At 36.8% G+C, this 23,202-nt stretch overlaps 1 protein-coding gene across 1 annotated transcript; it reads left to right on the top strand.

Moving 5' to 3' along the window:
• The first annotated feature begins 582 nt into the window (after nucleotides 1–582).
• Nucleotides 583–20,437, top strand: LOC120203883 (signal recognition particle 54 kDa protein 2-like). The gene is made up of 9 exons (XM_039204038.1): nucleotides 583–861; nucleotides 1,252–1,351; nucleotides 1,526–1,679; nucleotides 8,480–8,630; nucleotides 8,723–8,871; nucleotides 9,000–9,100; nucleotides 9,207–9,364; nucleotides 19,728–19,842; nucleotides 19,956–20,437. The coding sequence occupies exons 1-9, from the start codon at nucleotides 631–633 to the stop codon at nucleotides 20,279–20,281; spliced, it is 1,485 nt and encodes a 494-aa protein (XP_039059969.1). The 5' UTR covers nucleotides 583–630; the 3' UTR covers nucleotides 20,282–20,437.
• The last annotated feature ends 2,765 nt before the right edge of the window (nucleotides 20,438–23,202 follow it).

The following is a 23,202-nucleotide window of genomic DNA, read 5'->3' as shown; positions in this document are numbered from 1 at the left end:
GGATGGTTACTTTTGAGTTTAGACTTTGAAATTTCTTCATACACAATTATTTTTGTTAAATTTATTAATTTATGTTTATATTAAACTCTATATAGTATTAGCAGATTTTACCTATAGTTGAAAAATAAGATAAAATTTTTAATGAATTTAATAAGCAACGAGTCAAGTTAAAAAATAATTTTTTTAATGAGCACGAATTGAACATAATTTTAACAAATTTAACAAACAACGAATCAAATTAAGTCGAACAATAAAATGTTTTAATAAGCACAAATTGAATACTACGAACTCGTGATCGACTTGTTGAATAAGCAGGCTCTGGTTGTTTATTATAGTGACTAAGCCTAAACCGAACTAACGAGTTAAAATACGTTGCCTCTCTCACGGGCTAAAACCTAAACCTAAAGAGTTGGGTGGGTGGCGCAGAACTCAGCCCAAATCAATTACTTTCCGGTTTACATTTCCTCAGAACTTGAATTACCGCATCTCCGTTCTATTTTCCCCTTCATCAAATCAGAATCAGATTGATTGAACAATCGATTCATATATTTCTCAGATAGAGGGAAAAAAACCTAATTTCCTCATAAAGCAGAGAAGTATCCCCCATTTGATTTTCTCCAAAAATCGAAAATGGTGTTAGCGCAATTAGGAGGGAGCATCTCCCGGGCTATACAGCAGATGAGCAATGCCACCATAATCGACGAGAAGGTTTTAAACGAATGCCTTAACGAAATCACCAGAGGCCTTCTTCAATCCGATGTTCAATTCAAGCTCGTTCGTGAAATGCAAACTAATATCAAGAAGATCGTCAATCTCGATGATCTAGCCGCCGGTCATAACAAGCGCAGAATCATCCAACAGGTATTTCTCTTTCTGGTATTAGTTCTGCGCTTGTTCTTTTTCTCTTCGAATTGGGAACTTCTTTCAAGTTGAAATACGTTTTTTTTCCGTTTTAATCTTAGTATCGTGAGCCATTCTATTAATTTTGGGAATTTCCTCGCGATCCTATTCTATGTCTTAATCCATTACTGAAATTAATGGGATTTCTTGGAGTTCTGAGTTTTCTTCCCGCTCATCTTTACTCCTTGAAATTCTGATACACATATATATATGTGTGTGTGTATGTGTGTGAACATTTCCATATTATAGAATATCTTTAATCCAATACTTCACAAAAGAAGAGTGTTTAATGCAAGCTTTACTTCTATTATAGATAGTTGGTTTCTTAAAAGGATTTGTTTTACATTATAGGCAATTTTTAATGAGCTCTGTAAGATGTTGGATCCTGGGAAGCCATCTTTCACTCCTAAGAAAGGAAAAACAAGTGTTGTGATGTTCGTCGGTTTACAAGGTAAGCTTTCATTTTACATCTTCATGAAGATTGACTTATGGTACAGATGGTCTTGAGAACTGCCTTTCTCCTATTTTTCTGAAACTTCTTGCTATATTTCAAATGCTTTGCTTTGTTAACATCATATGTAAGACCTGAATTTATATGTTGGTATCTATTTATGAATATTTTCAGGGTCTGGAAAAACAACTACTTGTACAAAATATGCATATTATCATCAGAAAAAAGGTTGGATACCAGCTCTAGTCTGTGCTGATACATTCAGAGCTGGTGCTTTTGATCAATTGAAACAAAATGCTACTAAAGCTAAGATTCCGTTTTATGGGAGGTCTTTTTTTCTTTCATTTTTCGTGGTATGGAAATGTGGAGTTTGGTTGACTATTTGTTTCACATAATGGTAGGGTTTTTTTTACTTTAAGTTCTTTACATGAGGATGTGAGAAGAGAATAGTGTTGTCTCTAGTTAATTTTCAACAATGGTTTAAGGCATGTAGCTGATTAATAGTGTTTCTTAAGTGTTAAAAGGTTGTAATAGAGAAGCATGAAAATACTAGCATTACATGCATTTAATTAGTTTCCTTTTCTATGTCTTGACTAAATAATGTTTGTTCTATGCATTTTTATATATTCTTATTGCATCCACCTAAGTATGTTATTGTCTGACATGCATGAAATGCCTTTTATTCCATCCTTCCTGGTGGATCTAAATGACTTTCATTTTATTTTTGGAATATATACTCTTGGTTTATAGTCATAATTCCTGGTGTGGATTTTAACTCTAGAGAAAGTATTCATCACTTAAGTTTTCCCATGATTATTTATTTATTTTTTGATAAGAAAAAGACCTCGTTAAAAACCCCTTCATAACCGTTAAACTACAAGGTACCTTGACAGACATTGGAAGGAGGAAAAGAGTGCCCACATTTTATTAATAGAAACATAGTGTATAGCCTAGGTAAAACCCCCCAGATTACAACCTTTCTCATAAACCAACACCTCTCCCCTCAAAGGATAACTTACACACGAAACAAAGACCAAAAACAACAAAAACATAGCCTACATTACCCAATACCCGCCTTAGCTAAACCATCAGCTTCCCAATTAATACTTCTCTTAACAAACCTTAACATCACATTAGAATCCAACAAACTCTTAGCTAATTCCTTAACCAGAATGCTAAACATAACAGGACTATCTTCAGGGTTTTTATCCAATTCACAGCTACCAAAGAATCACTCTCCAAAATGAGACGCCCCTTATCTTTCCACTTCGAATCTAAAAACGTCTTCAACCCAGCTTATATTGCTTTGAGTTCAGCAAGGGCTGAAGGACCAGGTCCAGACGCAACCGAGAAAGACCCCATCTGCTTGCCTTCAGCATCCCTAAGCAGTCCACCAATACCATTGCACCTCCAATCACAGCCTACTGCCTCGTCCACATTTACTTTAAACCACCCCGAAGGGGGTGGACACCAACCTATCAATGGAGGAATTCTCTTCAACATACCATTGTGTATATCGGCCAATGTTAGGTCACCTACAAGATAATTAAGTGCAACAGGAAACACGGACTTCTTCGCCAAGAACCAAGCAACCACCCTATATCTAGCCAGAAAAAACATATAGGTTTGATCCAAACTTCCATTTTCAAATACCATTTGATTCCTACATTTCCAAAAGAACCACATTACAACACCCGAAATAAATTTCCAAATCTCAGATTTCAGAATTAAATCAGCCCAAAAGAATATGAATTCCTTGGGACTATTGGGCAAGGCTGAACATAGGTTCCACATCCTCAAGAACTGCACCAACACACCCCAAGCCGATCTGCAAGAGAAGAATAAATGACAAACAAACTCCACTTCCGAACCACACAATGGGTACAAAGGATCAACAATTCCGTTTACACCCGGCCTAATTAAGGCAGACTTAACTGCCATCTTCTGGTGAAAAATCTGCCATAAAAAAGCTCCAAACAAACTTCGACCAGAGCAAATCCGGATTCGAAAAACTTGTAGCTACTTTAATACACGATTTAACCGAGTATACTCCTTCCCCATTCCCTCTCCAAACATACCAATCATCATCACCCACACTAACACTAACTTTGTCAAATAACGATAATAATTCAATCCATTGATCCACTTCCCAATCTAACAGATTCCTCCTCATCTGGATGTCCCACACCCATCTTCCATTAATTACCGACCCAAAATCTGTTATAACTCCATCCTTGTTAACCGAGAGAGCAAAGAGCCTAGGAAATTTCCTCCTCAGTGGAAGGCTGCAAAGTCATCCCTGCCAAAACAGAAACGAATTCTCTTTCCTAACTTGCATCACCAAATGATTGCGTGACCCTTGGCTAAATGTGTCATTTGACCAGAAGTTATTGAAAACTCCTTTCCAAAGCCAAAAAGATTGGGCGGACAGATTTTTATCCAACTATATCTCTCTTCTATCCAATCTGTACTTGGAGCACACCATCCTTTTTCACCAGGATTCTTTCTTGCTTCCAAATTTCCAAATTTCCAAACTCACTTACCTAATAAAGCTTTATTCATGAGCTTTAAATCAGTGATCCCCAACCCCCCTTACTCTCTTTGTTTTGCAGACTTGCAACCAATTAACCCAATGAACTCTACTTCTTTGAGTTGTGCTCCCCCATAAAAAGTTTGCCATAACTGAATTCAACGTTCTACAAACGCCATAAGGCATTTTGAACAAAGACATACAATAGATCAGAAGCGCAGAAAGGACAGATTTCACCAGCACAACCCTTCCAGCAAGGAAAAGCGTCGAAGCTTTCCATCCAACCAACTTCTGATAAAATTTCTGGATAATCAGCTCCCATAACACTGTCGAATTCCGCCTGGACCCAAGAGGAAGCTCAAGATACTCCGTCGGAAAAAATCAGCCAAACACCCAATCCAAATTAATTCCAAAAATCTTGCTTTTCGAGAGATTTAATTGTAACCTTGCGCACATCTCAAAAACAACCAAAACTCTCTTAACATTCTTCAATTGCCCTTCTGACGCGCCACAAAAAATTAGTAAGTCATCAGCGAATTGCAAATGAGATAACAAAAACGAATTACTTTCGCAACCAATTTGAAATCCATTAAACAATCCTAACTCAACCGCCTTTGACAGCAACAGCTTAAGCAACTCTCCCGCTAAGTTAAATAACATCGGCGATAAAGAACATCCTTGACGTAATCCCCTTGATATATTGAAACTTTCTGCCAGAGATCCATTAACAAGGATTGAAATAGTTGTGGATATGCACTCGAAGATCCAAGAACGCCATTTCTGCCCGAAACCCATGTGCTCCATAATTTTCATCAAAACAGCCCAATCAACTGAATCATAAGTTTTTCTGAAATCCACTTTGAAAGCAATACCTCTCATTCCTTTCCTCCTCCAATAATCGATGCCTTCATTTGCTATAAAGGAGCAATCGCAAATCTGCCTCCCTGGGATAAACGCGAACTGCGAGTGGCCGATCAGCGAATCTAAGCACACCCTTAACCTTTTTTATAGCACTTTCGACAAGATCTTATACATCCCTCCTACCAAGCTAATTGGCCTATAGTCCTCAATACCAACCGGATTAGACTTCTTCGGAACCAGCGTAATAAACGAATAGTTCACACCATTTCGCAGCTTCTTCCCCGAGTAAAAATCCTCAAAAAAACTTCAAAATATCTTCCTTTAGTGCGGCCAAAATCTTTTAAAGAACCCCATGTTCAAACCATCCGGACCCGATGCCTTATTGCTATCTGACGAATTAATAGCCTCCCATAATTCCTCCTCTGAAAACTTCCTTTCCAGCAATGAACATTGATCTCGGTTAAATTATTGAACGGAAGATCAAACTCCACCACCTCCAAAGTTGGCTTCAAATTGTAAGCTTTCTTGAAAAACCCAAAAACACTAGTTTTTATCTCACCCGGGTTCGAAACGACCATACCATTCACTTCCAAGATCTTCAGGGGATTAACTCTTCCCTTATTTGATGCGCACTGGTGGAAATATATTGAATTCCGATCGCCATCCTGAATCCATTTCGCTTGAGCTTTCTGAAACCAAATCTGTTCATCTTTTCTGTACAGTGACCACAACTCATTGACTCTCGCAATTGACTCCATCGACTCCAGAGCAAACCCCTACTACACTGCTGCCTCCATTTCAGAAATTGATTTTTCCAGGCTCACAATCAAATTCGGCAGCTTCAAATGATTATTAGAGGACCAACTTTTTATTGCTTTCTTCAATTCTTTTAACATATTTTCAATTCCTCTTCTTTTGTCCTTCTTCACCCCTTAATCCTCAACTCCAACATCTCTTGGAAACCTGCCTCATCCATAAGATAATTGAACATTTTAAAAGGTTTCGGACCACAATTAACCTCACTCCTCTCCAACACCACTGCATTATGGTCCGATAATGACTTTGGAAGTAGGACCTGAGCAATATCTGAAAACATCGCCATAAAATATGTGTTCACTAGAAACCTATCCAATCTAACAAACGAAGGGTCATCCCTATTGTTGCTCCACGTGAAGCTGCCATCCGCCAACAGTAAATCCACCAACAGTAAGTCCACCAATTTGGCCTGAAAGACAAACTCCCTAAAAGCTCTCAACGAATGCATATTCTGCGATTTACCAATTTTCTCCTCCTGAGATAAATACGAATTAAAATCTCCACCCACACATAACGGACAATCCACATCGCCTAAGAAATTGATCAATTTCTCAAAAAAAACCTTTTTCGATTCAATAACAGGTCCGTACACGTTAACTAAGCAAACACTCTCTTGACTATCCTTGAACTTCCCTTTTATTGCCACGAACCGTTTCGATATTTCCTGCACCTGAGGCTCAAAACAGTTTTCTTCCCAAAGGCTCAAAACAGTTTTCGTCCCAAAGGCTCATAATACCTCCAAAAGATCCTTCTGCAAGATAAACCGCGATCCCAAGAAGAGCCTCCCCCCCAATAAACTTCTCATCAAAGCTGGTCTCACCACTTCAACTTTCATTTCTTGCAAGAATAAAACCACTGGCTTTCTATCAACAACCATCCTTCTTACAACCCTAACCTTTTCCTTCCTCCCTAGACCCCTAATGTTCCGCGTAACGCAAGAACTTAACCATATTGAAAACAATGCATACACCTAATGCAGAGAAATGAGATTAATTCTTATCCTCCATGCCCGGGTTCAATTCCAAAAACTTCTTAGCGAACACATTCTTCCCTCCCCTAAAGGATACACCCAACATTCTGCTAACCTGCCAAGTAGAAATGAGCTCTTCATTCTTTGTCGAAGAATCCAATGCAGAAAATCCCATCTCCGAGTTAACTGTAGAATTTTTCCTACTCGGTCTACTGTACACTCTGTCACAAAAAACAGTAGCAGCACTCCTCGATTTTCTTTGATTTGTTGGCGAGGATGACAAACTCCTCGTTAAAAATTTTCCTGGCCCAGCCCCAAAAACACCCACATCGGCTAAAACATTCCCTCGTTCGACTCCCTCCGGGACAGACTGCTCCAAAACTCCTTGAGGCTCCACCCGAACCTCATTTTGATTTCTATAACCCATGTTTGCTAAATTCAAAACAGGCCCAGACAGAACCCATCTAAACTTGGTGGAAATGGGCTCACAATTGTCTTCGGATTGGGCTTGTTCACTACTTTCCAGGTTAACATTTTTTCTTAAACTGAGTCCCTCAAAATCCCCTCTATATGTTTTCCCATAATCGATTATATCTGACACCCGTACTCTTTTTTGTTCCCCTTCTCTCATCTGTCGCATTAACTGCTGGCCCGCACATCCGCCTGAAAATCCAGTCACTCCACCCCCTTTCAACCACGTGTCCACCCTTAACCTAGTATCCTCAACTGCCATATCAGATCTACCACCTCTGTTGCCCGACTTCTTCCTCCTCTTCTGACGCTGCAACCTCACTTTACACACCCTCAGCAGCTACCTCTGATGACTTTTCCGAAATAACATCTTGTCTTCTAAACACCGACCCCAGTTTTAATTTCACCTTAAAAGATCTCCCATAAGATCCCAGCTTGATCGTTTCTGGTACATTAAAAAGGCTCGCCACCCTTAGCAGCACCATTGCTACCGACATGTCCTTTCTATTGACCGTCGATTCCTGGATGCACATCAGCTTCCCTCACCGCCCAGTAAGTTTTTCCAGGAACAGAACATTCCAGCATAACAAAGGAACTCCAAACAGTTCTACCGAGCAAAAAGCCATAGGGATACCGTCCTCATTCATAAGAGATTCAAGCCATTCAAACCAAAAGAATAGTTCCTCCTTTTTCTTCGACCACATCTCCGCTAGTTATTCAGCCGAACCAAAGGGGATAATGCAGGAGTTCCATCCCCAGCTGGCGATCCTAACATTAATCCCATCGCTAGCCAGACCCTTTTGAACCAGTTCCAAGTCAAAAAGAGGTTTGATGATCCCTGTTAAAGAGCTGTTAACCCAATCCGATTCAACCAAAGGGATGTGCATCTCCCACACATTCCTTTTCCCGGAAACCATTCCCATACGCCATTCTCTATTATCTTTAATCGCCTGTTCATCCCTCGGCCTTTCGTTTGAGACCAGAGCATACTTGTATGTTCTTCCATCCCTCAAACTACTCAAAGACTATGCTCCCTCGCTTCTTCTCCTGTTCTCGCCCTTGTTTGACTTCTCTTCTTCCATCTGGGTTTTGGTAGTAGCAACTAACCTAGACCGATGACTCTGATATTTTGCAACCCTTACAAATACTCTCTTTCCATCGATCCACTTTCCATTAACATTCACGATCGCCTTCCTTAATCCTTCCTCCTTCGCGAACTAAACAAATGCAAACGTATGGTTCCTATACTTTGGTTTGTTGGAAATACTCGGAATGTAGACCCGCAGAACATTATCATGATGTTAGAATAGTTCCCTTACTACTCTCCTAGAGACTCTCTTACTCGGATTATCCACAAACGCCATCCATTCCTCACCGGAGGACTGATTACCTTTCGGATTCTCTCTCACTCTCGCTCTATCATGTTTTTTCCCTAGATTCCCATGATTATTTAGAATGATGTATCTTGGTATATCTGCAGCTACATGGAATCAGATCCTGTGAAAATTGCTGTGGAAGGTGTTGAGAGATTTAAGAAGGAAAACTGTGATCTTATCATTGTTGATACCAGTGGGCGCCATAAACAGGAGGTTGCGTTGTTTGAGGAAATGCGTCAAGTCTCTGAAGCGACGGTATTATCCAGATTTGAGATATTCCTTTATTCTCAGGATAATTGATGCTAATCTTCCCACTAATTATTTTTTACTTCTTCTGTATGTTCCAGAAACCAGATCTTGTTATTTTTGTTATGGATAGTAGTATAGGTCAAGCTGCCTTTGATCAAGCTCAAGCATTTAAACAAAGCGTTGCAGTCGGGGCTGTAATTGTTACTAAAATGGATGGTCATGCAAAGGGTGGTGGTGCTCTCAGTGCGTAAGTACTGTGCTTGCTGCCTTCACTTGTATATCTACTAAAGATAATATCTTCATTTTCTCTATCATTAAGCTGAGTTCTGATGATATGTAGGTTTCATGCTTTTCTCTTTCTGTGGTTTGTACCAGGGTTGCTGCAACTAAGAGTCCTGTCATTTTTATCGGTACTGGGGAGCACATGGATGAGTTTGAAGTTTTCGATGTTAAACCATTTGTAAGCCGCCTTTTAGGTATGCATCTGCTTTGATTGTTATGAATTCTTCTAACCAAAGAAATGAGTTCCAGAATGATGATGATTGTGTGAAACATTATAATGGTGTTTATGTTTCTAAATAGGCATGGGTGACTTATCTGGATTCATGGACAAAATTCATGAAGTTGTTCCCATGGATCAACAACCTGAGCTTCTCCAAAAGCTTTCAGAAGGGACCTTTACCTTAAGGATTATGTATGAACAATTTCAGAACATACTCAAAATGGGTCCAATTGGGCAGGTTATTCTTAAGTACTTGTGTTTTGTTTTAACAGTTGCTCCTTTTCATAATTTTGCCATGTTGCATTGCTGTTCATATATGTGAAATATGATGACTGAATGTTTATTTTGGTTGTTTATGGTTCTTAGATTCTCAGAGATGCATATTGATAAAAGTTTACCATTTGATGTCAGACATTTTTGCAATTGTTGCAGTTTACTGCAAAGTATTATTCCTTAATAATTCTTGCTCTATAGGTGACACCTTAGTTTTTTTTTATAAGAATTGAAGGCCTCATTAAAAACCCCCTTCATGATTAAGGAACTCAAAATGATTTCCTTGATCAGAGGAAGGAGGAAAAGAGTGCCTTATACTTCATTAATAAAAATATATATAAGATTTACAACATCAAGATAAAACCCTTACAAACAACCCAAAATAAAATACCCCAAAAAATCACACTGAAATTAACCAATACCAGACTTAGCCAACCCATCAGCCTCTATATTAGTTGTCCTAGCAACCCATCTAATAACACCCTCCACTTCTTTAAGCTTATCCGCTATATTCCTGACAATTAATGCATACAAATAAGGACAAATAGCTCCATTCTTAACCCATTCCACTACCATTTTACAATCTGATTCTATAATCAACCCTTAATACCTCCTCGCAAGGAATCAAAATAGGTGACACCTTAGTTTAGACTAGGAGAACTTTTGTGGAATAGACAGATTATAATAAGAGAAGATTTTTTTTTGATAGGAATAGAAGGCCTCATTAAAAACCTCCCTCATAGTTGCCTCTTGCAAAGAGACAACTAGCGGAAGGAGGAAAAGAGTGCCTAAATTTATTAATAACCCAAAATTACATAAGATTCCAAACAATACATAAAATTACCTAACATAGAACCATAACCAAAATAATACACCATAACCACTACTCATAAGAACAACCTCACTCACTAACCAATTCCTGACTTAGCTAGACAATCAGCTTCCACATTAGTACATCTCCTGATATGCTTAATTATAACATTAGACTGCACAATTGTCTTCTGAATTTCTGTAATCAGGTCAACAAGGTGAACCGGGCAAAGTTTCGGGCTGTTGATCCACTTCACAGCAAGAAACGATTCACTTTCCAAAATCAGAAATCCTTTGTCCGTCCAAACTGACTCAAAAAACACTTCTAACCCCACTTTGATAGCAAATATCTCAGCAAGAATAGGAGAACAAGGTCCTAGTGCTCTAGAAAAAGAAACCAACTTGTTCTTATCGGCATCTTTAAGAACTCCACCAATACCACTTCTTCTCCAATAAAAATTAACAGCCCCATTAACATTCATCTTAAAATAACCTGTAGGAGGAGGGCACCATTTTACTCTTGAGGATCTAAAGTTAGAGGGGGACTTATGCAAATCCGCCAATTTGGCTTTTTTGGAATGAGTCAGTTGATATTGAGGCTGGCAAGATGATGGATTCTTTCATAGTATCTACAAATCCAGGCCCTCCAACTTTGCTGGAGCTTTTTCCTAGGTCTTGTAATATGGAGGTAGACAAGTTAAGGAGGGGATTGGTTAATTGTTTCAGGCATTTGGTTGTACTGTTTTCTGTTATATTCCAGGAAATGTTTAGCCGTTAAGTCTTTCATTGTTGTTGCTAAATTGGTTAACAGCTCAGCCAAAATTTATACTGTGCTAGTAGCTTAGTTGGTTTAGGCTGAGTTAGTTCTGTTGTATAGGGTTGTCTTTGGTTCTTTTTTGGTTTTTTGGTTATGTTGGGGGTGTTTATCTGGTTGTATCTTATGTAATTTCTTTTGGTTAATGAAATCTTTAGGCACTCTTTTTCTCCTTCCGTTGATTAAGGAGCTTCTCTATAAGTTCCTTTAATCAAGAAGGGGGATTTTAACGAGGCCTTCAATTCCTAAAAAAAAAGATCTCCCACAAGGCTGTCCACTTGGATAGACACATCCTTGTTTTTAGCTAAAAACCATGAAGCCACCCTATACCTCACCAAAAAAAAAAAAACAGATTAGCACTATCCAACTTGCCATTCTTAAATACAATCTGGTTCTTACACAGCCAGACAGACCACAAAACAGCTCCGGGAATAAATCTCCAAATACACGAATTTGGTCTTAATTGCGGCCAAGAAAGCAAGAAACCTTTCGGATTATTAGGGAGAACTGAATTGACTTTCCACATACGGAGGAGTTTGACCCAAATCTGCCAAACCTGGACGCAAGAAAAGAATAAGTTCCTAACCGATTCTGGTTCCACTACACATAACACATAAAGGGGATTCAATATTTCTGACTCCTCTTCTCATTAAGACAGTTTTAACAGCCAACTTCTGATGAATAATTTGTCAAATGAAAATCTCCACTTTTGGTGAGACAAAACCCTTCCACACTATCTCCAACCATGAATTATCTGATTCTGACAAACTTGAAACTAATCTAGAGCAAGATTGAACCGAGTACACACCATCCCCACTACCATTCCACGCCAAGCGATCTTCACCCTTCAACAGAGGTTTAAAATTATCCAACAGAACAATCATTTCCATCCACTGATCAAACTCACTGTCCATTAAGTTCCTCCTAAGTTGTAAATCCCACACCCACTCATTAGACATACACCCAAAATCAGCCACAACCCCTTATTAACTGACAGTGCAAAAATCCTTGGAAACATAGATTTCAAGGAATAGTTAGAAATCCATGAATCATGTCAAAATCTAATTGAATCTCCTTTTCCCACCTGAAGCACAACATTATTTCGAAAGCATAACCCAAATGAGTCATTAGTCCGATAGTTATTTACATCACCTTTCCAAATCCAAGACACATTAGATGGCAAATTATCATCTAAAACAATAGAACTCGTTCTGACATTATACTTGTAACATATCATTGTCTTCCACCAAGAGTCCTAACCAAACTTCCAAACCCATTTGCCCATTAAAGCTCTATTTCGAAGCTTAAGATCCGAAATTCCCAAACCACCCAACTCTTTATTTTTACAAACAACATTCCAGTTAACCCAATGAAACCTTTTCTTCTCAGCCGAAGAACCCCACAAGAAGTTGGCCATAATTGATTCCAGTTTCTTCCTCACAACCACTGGCATTTTGAACATTGACATATAATAATTAGGAAGTGAATTCATGACTGATTTTATCAAAACTGTCCTCCCTGCTATGCATAGAGAAGATACTTTCCAGCCTGCCAATTTCTGGTAGAACTTCTTCACAATAGGATCCCATAGTTGAATAGAATTTCTCTTTGCTCCCAATGGTAATCCCAAATATTCTGTCGGAAAAGAGTCTCTTAAGCAACCAATAGATTCTGCCCACTCCCCAACAATCTGATCTTGTAAGTTAATACCAAAAATTCTGCTCTTCACCAAATTCAGTTGTAGCCCTGTACACAACTCAAATACAACCAGGACCCTCTTCAGATTTGCTAACTGCCCCTTCGAAGCTTTACAAAATATGGTCAAGAGAGGTATACCCCTTGGGGATGATATTCTGTGTCCCTATTGTAAGAATCAGGAGGAATCTGTGCAGCATCTATTCATCTCTTGTACGGTGGTTTGGGAATTATGGAATAAGGTAGCAAATTTCTGGGATATTGCCATGGTTCTACCACAGGATCCTCCTTCTCTTCTTTGTTACTGGGGTGAGTTGAGGGCGAAATCTACGATTTGGAAGTTTATTCCGGGAGCCATCTTTTGGTCTGTATGGAAATTTAGGAACGCATGGGTTTTCGAAGGAACTCCTATTGACAAAGTGTCACTATTCTTCATTGTTAGATTCAGGATTGCTAAATGGTTCCTAGCCAAATTTCCGGGTATAACTTTACATGAGGATGCGCTGATTGGTAATCCATCTCTAGCAGATGGTGTTTCTTCTAGTAAGGTTATTGAGAGTGTTGTTTTGCGCTGGTTACCCCCACCAGTGGACTTCCTAAAGATGAATGTAGATGGAGCCGTTAGGCAGATTGATTCGGCTGGAGGTATTGGAGGTTTATTAAGAGATTGGAATGGTTGCACTCTTTTGACTTTCTCCGAGAGTATTGGTCAAGCAATCCCCCCTCTGGCAGAATTAAAAGCTATTAAAAGAGGCTTGGATATTTTTCTGTCTTCTAGGTGGGCTGCAGTAGCTAGGTTGATCGTCGAAAGTGATTGCTCGTCTGCAGTGGAATGGATTCATTCACCGGTTCTGGCTCCTATTTTATTCTCGCCTATTGTTTTTCAGATTTCAAGGCTTATTAGTGATAAGGTTCATTCAGTTAGGTTTATTCATAGGTTGTGTAATGGAGAGGCAGATATCTTAGCTAAAGAAGGGATTGGGTGATTGTAAGGGTTTTTTTATTATTTTCTTAATTTTGGGTGTAGGTTTTTATGATGGGAGGTGTGTTTCAGTCTTATGTCAAGCAATTTAGTGTTATTTTTTACTATTATGTAACTTTCATTATTAATAAAAGTTCCAAGGCACTCTTTCCCTCCTTCCTATGATTAATGACCTTTCTACAAGGTCATTAGTTAAGAAGGGGGGTTTTAACGAGGCCTTTCTTTCCTATCAAAAAAAAATCAAGTCATTCGCAAATTGTAAATGAGTCAGCATCGACGAAGAATTATCAGAACCTATTTGAAAACCCTCAAACAGCCCCAAAACTGCTGCTTTAGATAACAACAAATTCAAAAACTTACCCACTAGATTAAACAGTAGCTGGGATAAAGAACACTCTTGTCTCAGCCCCCTAGATATTTTAAAGCTTTTAGTAGGGGATCCATTAACGAGAACTGAAATAGAAGTTGAACTTAAACAATTGTATACCCACGACCTTCACCTACTACTAAACCCCATACACTCCATAGATTGAATTAAAAAATCCCAATCAACAGTGTCATATGCCCTCTTGAAATCCACTTTGAAGACGAGACCTTCCCTTCCTTTCCTTTCCTCCAGAAATCGATGGCCTCATTAGCAATTAAGGGACAGTCACAAATTTGTCTTCCCGGAATGAAAGTAAATTGAGATTGACCAATCAACCCTCCCATTCACAGCCTTAACCTTCTTGACAGAACTTTAGAAAGATTTTATATAAACCCCCTACCAAACTAATTGGTCTGTAATCCTCAATGGCAATCAGATTTTGCTTCTTCGGAATTAGTGTAATGAAAGAATGATTGACACCTTTCCCAAACTTCTTCCCTTCATAAAAATCCTTGAAAAACTTATGAATATCTCCTTTCAAAACCGGCCAAAATTTCTTAAAAAATCCCATATTCAACCTATCTGGACCCAGAGCTTTGTTGCTATCCGAAGACTATTGCCTCCCAAATTTCCCCCTCTGAAAAATTCATATCCAATTGTGCAACTTGATCCTCCGAAAGCTTATTAAAATTCAATTCCAGCTTTTCAACTTCAGCCGTTGGAATGGCATTGTAAGCATTCTTGAAAAAATAAAAAACAACAACTTTTATCATCATTGGCTCCTCAATCACATTACCATTGGCATCCAAAGCATTAAGAGCATTAATCCTCCCTCTATTTGTAGCACATTGATGAAAATACCTTGAATTCCGATCCCCATCCATAATCCACTACTCCCTTGATTTTTGGAACCAAATTAATTCTTTTTTTTATACAATGACCATAGTTCACTTTTTGCTTTTGCAACATCCACCATAGAAACGAGAGAATTCCTTAGTTGTAGTTGAACTTCTTGACTCGAGATTAGCCTCTCTTTACTGTCAAACAAACTGTGTAATTGCATTATGCTTTTATTAGACCAATTCCTGATTTCCACCTTTGTTTGTCTAAGAACCTCCTCAATGCTTAGCCTCTTCCTACTCTTCACTTCTGAAATTCTCTTCCACTGCTTCCTTAAAACCCTCCTCCTCCATGCTATAATTGAACAATCTGAAGGGTTTCGGACCCCAATTTATCTTGCTGGATTCCAAAGCCACAACATTGTGGTCTAAAATTGATTTTGGTAATAACCTCTGAACAACATCCGGGAATAATCCTAAAAAAACGTCTGAAACAAGAAACCTATTATTACCCCAAGTGAAACTCCCTCCCACCAAAGGCAGATCCATTAAATTCGCTTGAAACAGAAATCCCCTGAACCATGCAATTGAATTCTCATTCAGTGATTTCCCCAACTTCTCTTCCTGAGACAAATGAGCGTTAAAGTCTCCAACTACACATAATGGACATCCCAATGAGGAAATAAAACAGGTTAACTCCACAAAAAATGCTTCTTTATCAGCTTCAACTGAGGGCCCGTAAACATTAATAAAACAACACACCTCTTGGTTCACCTTAACTGTACCCTTCAAAGCTATAAACCTTGGAGAAATCTTCACCAACTGAGGTACAAACCAGTCCTCATCCCACAGAGTAACCAAACCCCCTGATGCTCCCACTGTCGGAGACTCCACCAACCCACCTAAGTATTTACACCCCAACTTCCTTCTCATACCTATATTAATCACCTCCAATTTCGTTTCTTGCATAAAAAGAAAAGACTGTTTCTTATCTACAACCACCTTCTTCACCGCCCTAGCCTTTTCCTTCCTACCTAAACCCCTAATATTTCAAGTGACACAAGATACACGAATCATAAAAAATAATTAGAAACCTTCAACCAAAAAAGGGTTAATACCCACCCTTCTCCCTCCTAGCCGAATTAGACTCTGAATATTTCTCGGCAAAACCCTTCTTTCCCCCCTTAAAGTTAAACACCTAACATTTGGCTAACCTGCCAAGTTAATTCCATTTCATCTTTATCAGTCGAAAATTCAACTTCTTAAAAATCCTTCTCCGATTCACCTCTTCTACTCTTCTTAGTAGACCTGCTGTAAACTCTGTCACAGAGAATGGTAGCAGCACTATTAGGCCGAATTCGATTTGTTGGAGGGGAAAAAGAACACCTCCTTGTAGGAACTTTATTAACTTGCACCCCATTCGATCCAAACTAAACCAGGGATTTAAATAGCGTTCGCGGTCACGTTTTCGGTCACGTCGCGTTTATCGCGGTTGCGGACATAATGGATGCCATCGCGATCACTGCGAGTGTCACGGTCGTGAATTTTTTTAAATTTTGTACAACTTATCCTAAAATATAATAAAAATAATTATAATTATAATGAATCATTTTTAATGATTTTTAATATGTTTTCTAAGCGAAAATGATATATATATATATATATATATAATATAGTTTAACTAAATAGAAATTAGGACTAAATTAAATAAAAATAAAAGTTTACATTTTAAACTAAGGATTAAATTATAAATTCTAAAAGGTGGGAGGGGTATCAAATTAATATATCCTTTAAAATTCTATTTTAAAAATTATTTAAAAAAAAAACTTAACTCTTCAAATAATTTTAAAAATTATTTAAAAAATAAAAAAATATCTCTAATTTGAAATCAAAGACAACCCATAACCCCACATTACTCTCTCTTAAATTATAATTTAATGATTTAAAATTAAAATTAATTCCCCCTACCCAAACCCACTCCCACTCCCACCCAAATCAACTCCCTACCCCGTCTCACGGCACATCCATCTTTGTCTCTCAAGTCTCAACTCCCCCCTCAAGCTACTGTAGCTAAAGGAATTAACAGATCTCAAACAAAAGCAAGAAATCCAGAAAGCATAATCCATAAACAATGCAAATTAGAGCTTCAAAAAAATGGAGGAAAGTGATAGTACATACCATCTTCAGCAAGTGAAGAAGAAGATGAATGAGCAAATATCAGCATAAAAATGAAGACCCATTTACTTATCGGACAGCTCTCAACCGGGTAAAAGGCTTACTCACTTTCTCTGGAGTTGCTTGCTTCTCTCTTTTTTTTTAATGTTTGCTCTATTTTGATGATGAGAGCAAGCTAGGGCAGTGGTTTCTTTCATGCGAAAACTTGTGAATAACGGTAATAGCGTCCCGTTATAGACGCTATTCACCGTTGAACACTAAATAGCGGCCGCGACATACCTCTATTGTCGTGATTTCCTTACCCACCGTAATTTTCCCGAATATCGGTTTCGGACAGCGGCGCTACCGCGAAATAGCGGCCGATATTGCGGTTGCGTTCCGCTATTTGATTCCCTGAACTGAACTGTTGCACAATCTAACACTGATCCCTCCAAAACAGGCTGCTGCAGATCTCCATCTTTCCCTCTAATATCAACCAACTCATCAGGCTTGTAACCACCTCTATATGAACTTGGACTTCCTTGAATGGGCCCTACCCATGGTATCATTAAGCCCATTCACTTGGTCAACAATATCAAGCCCCAAGGAGACCTCTCCCCTATTAACCACCCATTCTCTCTCTTCTGTACCAGCCCCAGCCTTCTCTGCTCTCCCTGGACATCACCCAGAACTGTCTCCTCAGCACATTCATAACTGCCATTAAATTTTGAAAAACCCCTTTTCCTACCAACCGCCCATCGAAATTTGTGCACTCCCCTTGTGACGAGTCCAAAACCCATGCTTGTACATTGTTTTGAAAATCTGACACCGTCTGGATACCCAACCTCCCTTCCTGCTCTTCAAAATCATCCCCACTGCTCTCTTCCAGCAAGTTATCCTCATTATTTACTGTTCCATCATCTTCAACCATATCCTCTAACTCCGGAAAAAAATCATCACTTCCTTCCACCTTAATCTAAATCATGAACGATCTCCCATATGTATTTATAATGACATGGGGAGAAATATCAAAGGGGCTTTCAATCCTCAATAACATATGAGCTACTCTACAATCCACTCTGTTAGCAATTTGTTCCTGTATCTTAACTAGTTTGCCCCATTTCGACGCCAAACTTGTGAAGAAAGGAACTGACCAACAATTTAGAGGAACACCAATCATAGAAACTGCACAGTAAGGTAATGGCACACCCTCTTCTTCCATAACGTGCTCCAACCTCTCGAACCAAAAGGACAAAGCCTCCCACTTGTTTTCCATCGTTGCAACTTTCTCCTCAGCAGTCTGGAAAACTACCAGACATGCTTTTTTTGCATAACCCCATTGAACCACTTTGACATTGATTCCCTCAGTTCTTAACGCCCTCTGCACAAACTCAACTTCGAATAATGGCTTACAAATACCATTTAACGACGATCTCAGCCATGATCTATCCTCCATTGGAATAAAAACTTCCAACTGCTTCACCTCCTTCTTAGCTCCAAAACACCCCACTTTCTGGCCCTCAACTTCTTTTGCACCCACAGTCGTCTCCTTGTATGACCTTCCATTGTAAAACTTATTCATCATCTACTTCTTTCCAGTACCTGCAGCTTGAGATGATGGTAGTTCCCTAAGCAACCCATCTACACCAGCATCTGAAGACCTCGCCACACTAGTACGTTTGAAACTCCTCGAAATACTTTTCTTCTGATACTTGGCAATCGACACCGATATTCTCCTCCCATCGATCGAGACGTTATTCATCTTTTCAATTGCTAGATGAATATCATCTTTGCTAGCAAAATGCACAAAGGCAAACGTACTATCCTTGTAATAAGGTCTCCTATTAACAAATGGAATGAACACCTTAATCACCTTACCATAATGACTAAAACGATCCCATAATGCACTTCTCTGTACTCGCCTACTAAGATTATCCACGAATGCAACCCACAATACTCCTCCAGACAAAGAACTACTTCTGACCGGACAATCAAAACCCTTCGAACTCTCCCTCACTCTCTCTCTACCTTTCTCACTCATTTTGTTATTGTGCCTGTAGTCTTTATATTTATATTGGTGCACATCTTTCATAATTACATGCTTTAAAGCCTGTTCTTGTTCTAGGGTCTATATAATAAGAGAGAAGATTTTTACATGATAATTATAATATAAGCTTAAATGAAAGGCCATTGCACTCCTAACATATAAAACTATATGAAAGAGGTGGCACTCCCCTCCATGTTCTGAGATCCTAGTTTGTTCCTTAATGCCGAAACTGCTGCCTCTTAATTTATCTGGCATGAACTTTACATTCTGATAAACTATACGACTGATGTCCTGGGAAAATTAGTCTTAAGAAGGTCCAATTGTTTCTATCTTGTTTCTTAGTGTTGAGAAAATATCGATCTTGTTGTAGTGAAGTCTCTCCTTTCCTGTTAAGCTAGTACTTTCTGCATTTATTCACTTGATGTATTTGCAATTTTTGACAAAAAAAAGAAAAAGAAAACGTAAAGCTGTAATTCAGGATTTTGGATAGTGGTTCTCTCCCCCTTAGAAAATCCCCATCGTCCGAATATCTCTTCTTTGTTCCTTCTTTCAATATAGTTGAGTTGATTTGCATGAGAAATTTTTAAGCTAATAATTTTGCTTTGGTTGCTTTTCTGCAGGTTTTCTCAATGCTTCCTGGATTTAGCTCTGAACTGATGCCAAAAGGTCGTGAAAAAGAAAGCCAGGCAAAGATCAAACGCTACATGACCATGATGGACTCAATGACGAATGAAGGCAAGCGAATGTTCTGCTTTATTCAGTTTCTTGAGACATGTATATTGCTGGAGTATAGTATTTTAAAAGAATCATCAGCTTTTCATTTATTATTGATTGTTTATTTGTTGCAGAGTTAGACAGTTCAAACCCGAAGCTCATGATCGAGTCAAGGATGATGCGGATAGCAAGGGGATCCGGTCGTTATATTCGAGAGGTAATGGAAATGATGGAGGAATACAAACGGCTTGCTAAGTTATGGAGTAAGATGAAGGGGCTTAAAATCCCAAAGAAGGGTGAAATGAGTGCCTTGTCGCGCAACATGAATGCGCAGCACATGAGCAAGGTCCTCCCGCCTCAAATGCTTAAGCAGATCGGAGGTATGGGTGGCTTGCAGAACTTGATGAAACAAATGGGTTCGAGCAAAGACATGATGAGGATGTTTGGAGGTGGGGAATAAGTAATTTTTATAGGTGACGTTGACGGTCGACTTTTAAGTTCGCTTGACACTGCTTGTCAAGGTGTACTGTTAAAATCTTGTGCCCGCTGGGCAATGAAATCATCTCCGGTCCTTTCGGGTGAGACACTTGATGATGAGTCATGGATTAAGGCACATTTCTCTTCTAAGGTAATAGGTTTAAAACGAAGCCCCCTTGATTGCCCTGTTTTTACTTCTAATTATCATTTTTAGATATACCTTGTTAGAAAGAAAGTTTGATTCACCTTTTATTAGTAAGAAAGTCGATAGTATTTACTTCTCTATATTTGAGTATTTAACAGAGATGATCAATAAAAGAATGCATGCTTTATAAATAAATCGGATCATTTTTCGGCATTTATTTTCACGATTTTATTTTTTATATATATGAGTTAGGATCTACTTGCACTATATATATATATATATATATATATATATATATATATATATATATATATATATATATATATATATATATATATATATTAGTTCATATAACACTTGCTTTTTTTAAGTGAATATATTCTTATTTTCTATTGTCAATTTTAGTCGTTTATTTTAACTCATTTAACGTTCTTAAATTTTTGTAAAATTTTTCTGTGTAATTGGATCTTGTCTTTATATATATATTCCTTGATTGAATTTGCATTAAACATTTTAATAATATTGAAAACAATTATATGAAGGGAAAATTACTTTAGATATCATTAAATTTTAAATGTAGACTCGTTTATGTTATTGAACTTTTAATTTTGTCAATTTTAGCACTTTTAGGAGTCGTTTGGTTTACGGAATGTAAAATTACATTTGAAATAAGATTATTAGATTGTACATTACTTGTCATATTACTGAGAATGTTGTATATTTTGTTTGGTTTGTTCGGCAGGAATATAAGATTATAATGTTTAGTTGAAGGAATATAAGATATGAAAAATATATGTTTTACAAATTATTCTTGAAATATATATTTTTTTTCTAACAAGTTGAATTCTCAATATTAAAGTTAAAATATTTACATGAAAGCTCATAGAAAATTATTATTTTTAATTTATATATATTTTAACAAAATTTGTAGGAAAATAACTTAATTTTTTTTTTTACTTTTTATTTTTAAAAAAATGTAGAAACATATTTACATTAATATAATTATGTGTTTACTTTTAGATATTATAATATTGAGATATATACATACTTACATCAATATAATAAATAATAATCAAAATAAAATAAAATTTTGATATATTTTTATTTTATATGCATCATATTAATTTATAATAAGTACTAAAAATATGAAACCATTTAAAAAATAAAATGGATTTATATTCATGTAATTACATACAACATTTTGAACCAAAATATTATGTCAGGGGTATTATTGTCCTAAGAGAAGGAAATTATAAAACACCTAAGAAAATGGAGGGAATGATATTCCCGAGAAAAGACCCCAAAATTATTATTGTAGGAAATATTTTATTACTCCCAAAAGGGAATGTTCTTAAACGAAATGTGGGTACATGATTTCAGAAAAGATCATTTCTCATGATAATGATCTTTTCCATGAACCAAACGCCTCCATATATTTAGTTGCAATTATGTTAGCTCATTGTTAATGATTTAATGGGATGATGACGTGACATTTTTGCTTGAATTGTTCATTAAATCATTTTTCACGTAATTTTAAAATTTTAAGGTTAAATGATATTAAAGTATGCCAAAACAACATAGTTTTATTAATGACTTATTATTTCCAAAACTCATGTTATTCATTTACTCAGTTATTATTTCTAAAATATAATTAAAATAAAACGTAACTCCCCTTAATATTTAAAAAAAATTATTATTATACGAACCAAAAACACATTGGACGTAAAACGTTTTCCCAAAGTATCTCTCTAGAAAAATTCTCCTTCGTTTTAAAGTAAATTTCTTTTGTTTCATCTTTCACTGTAAAATGGGAAAACAATTCTTATGATATAAAGGAATGACGAGCGTAAGATATGATAATAGTGTTCCAAACTGAAATAGGTTAAAAGGATTTAAATTTTTTAAGGTTTTTGTAGATTTGTTTTCCTAAATATTTGTTGTTTTCTTTTTCTTTTTTATTTTGTTTCTCATAATCCGAAAGAGAAAAACAACAGATTAATTTGTAAAACACCATTGCTGGGATTTGAATCTAAACAAAATTACTTGATAAGAGATTTACTAATTTATTTGTATACTTAATATATTTTGGGTAAACTATACTATTGACCACCTGACTATTATCTTTATTTTGATCACTATTTTTGAAATTTTATCAATCAAGTCATCCAACTATTTAAATGTATTCAATTAAGTCACTTGTCGTTAACCTTTCACGGAGAAGTTGGTGTGTCATATAAAAACTTGGTATAATTACAAATTTGATCATTGTTATTTACATATTCCACCAACAAGGGTGTTGAATTGGGAGGAGTAAGGGAATCAAACCTAGATTCCTTGGGTATTAATGCAACAATTCAACTATTAAGCCAAGTTGATTATTTGGTTTGTAACAGACTACATATAGTATCAGACTACATATAGTATATATATATATATATAGATTAGTCTAAACTTAAAATTTTAATATTTTATATATCTTAACTTAAATTCACATATTAAATTAAATTAACAACTTAATGCTAAAAAACATCTTAACACTAAAAATATTTTTTTTATATCATAAATTATTAAATATATTTTATTCTGATCTTAACTTAAAAATATATTTTATTCTTATTTAACTTAAAAAATATATTTTAGTCTTATCTTAATTTAAAAGATACAATTTATTCTTACCTTAACTTAAATATTTATATTTTATTCTTACAATATTTTAAAATTAAGATAAAAATAAAATTTATTTTTAAATTAAAATAAAA

Source organism: Hibiscus syriacus, unplaced genomic scaffold (genome assembly GCF_006381635.1).
Source record: "Hibiscus syriacus cultivar Baekdansim isolate YM2019G1 unplaced genomic scaffold, ASM638163v2 tig00000340_pilon, whole genome shotgun sequence".
NCBI classification, from domain to species: domain Eukaryota; kingdom Viridiplantae; phylum Streptophyta; class Magnoliopsida; order Malvales; family Malvaceae; genus Hibiscus; species Hibiscus syriacus.
The sequence above is the reverse complement of the archived record's forward strand: the minus strand, read 5'-3'. Positions and strand labels throughout refer to the sequence as shown.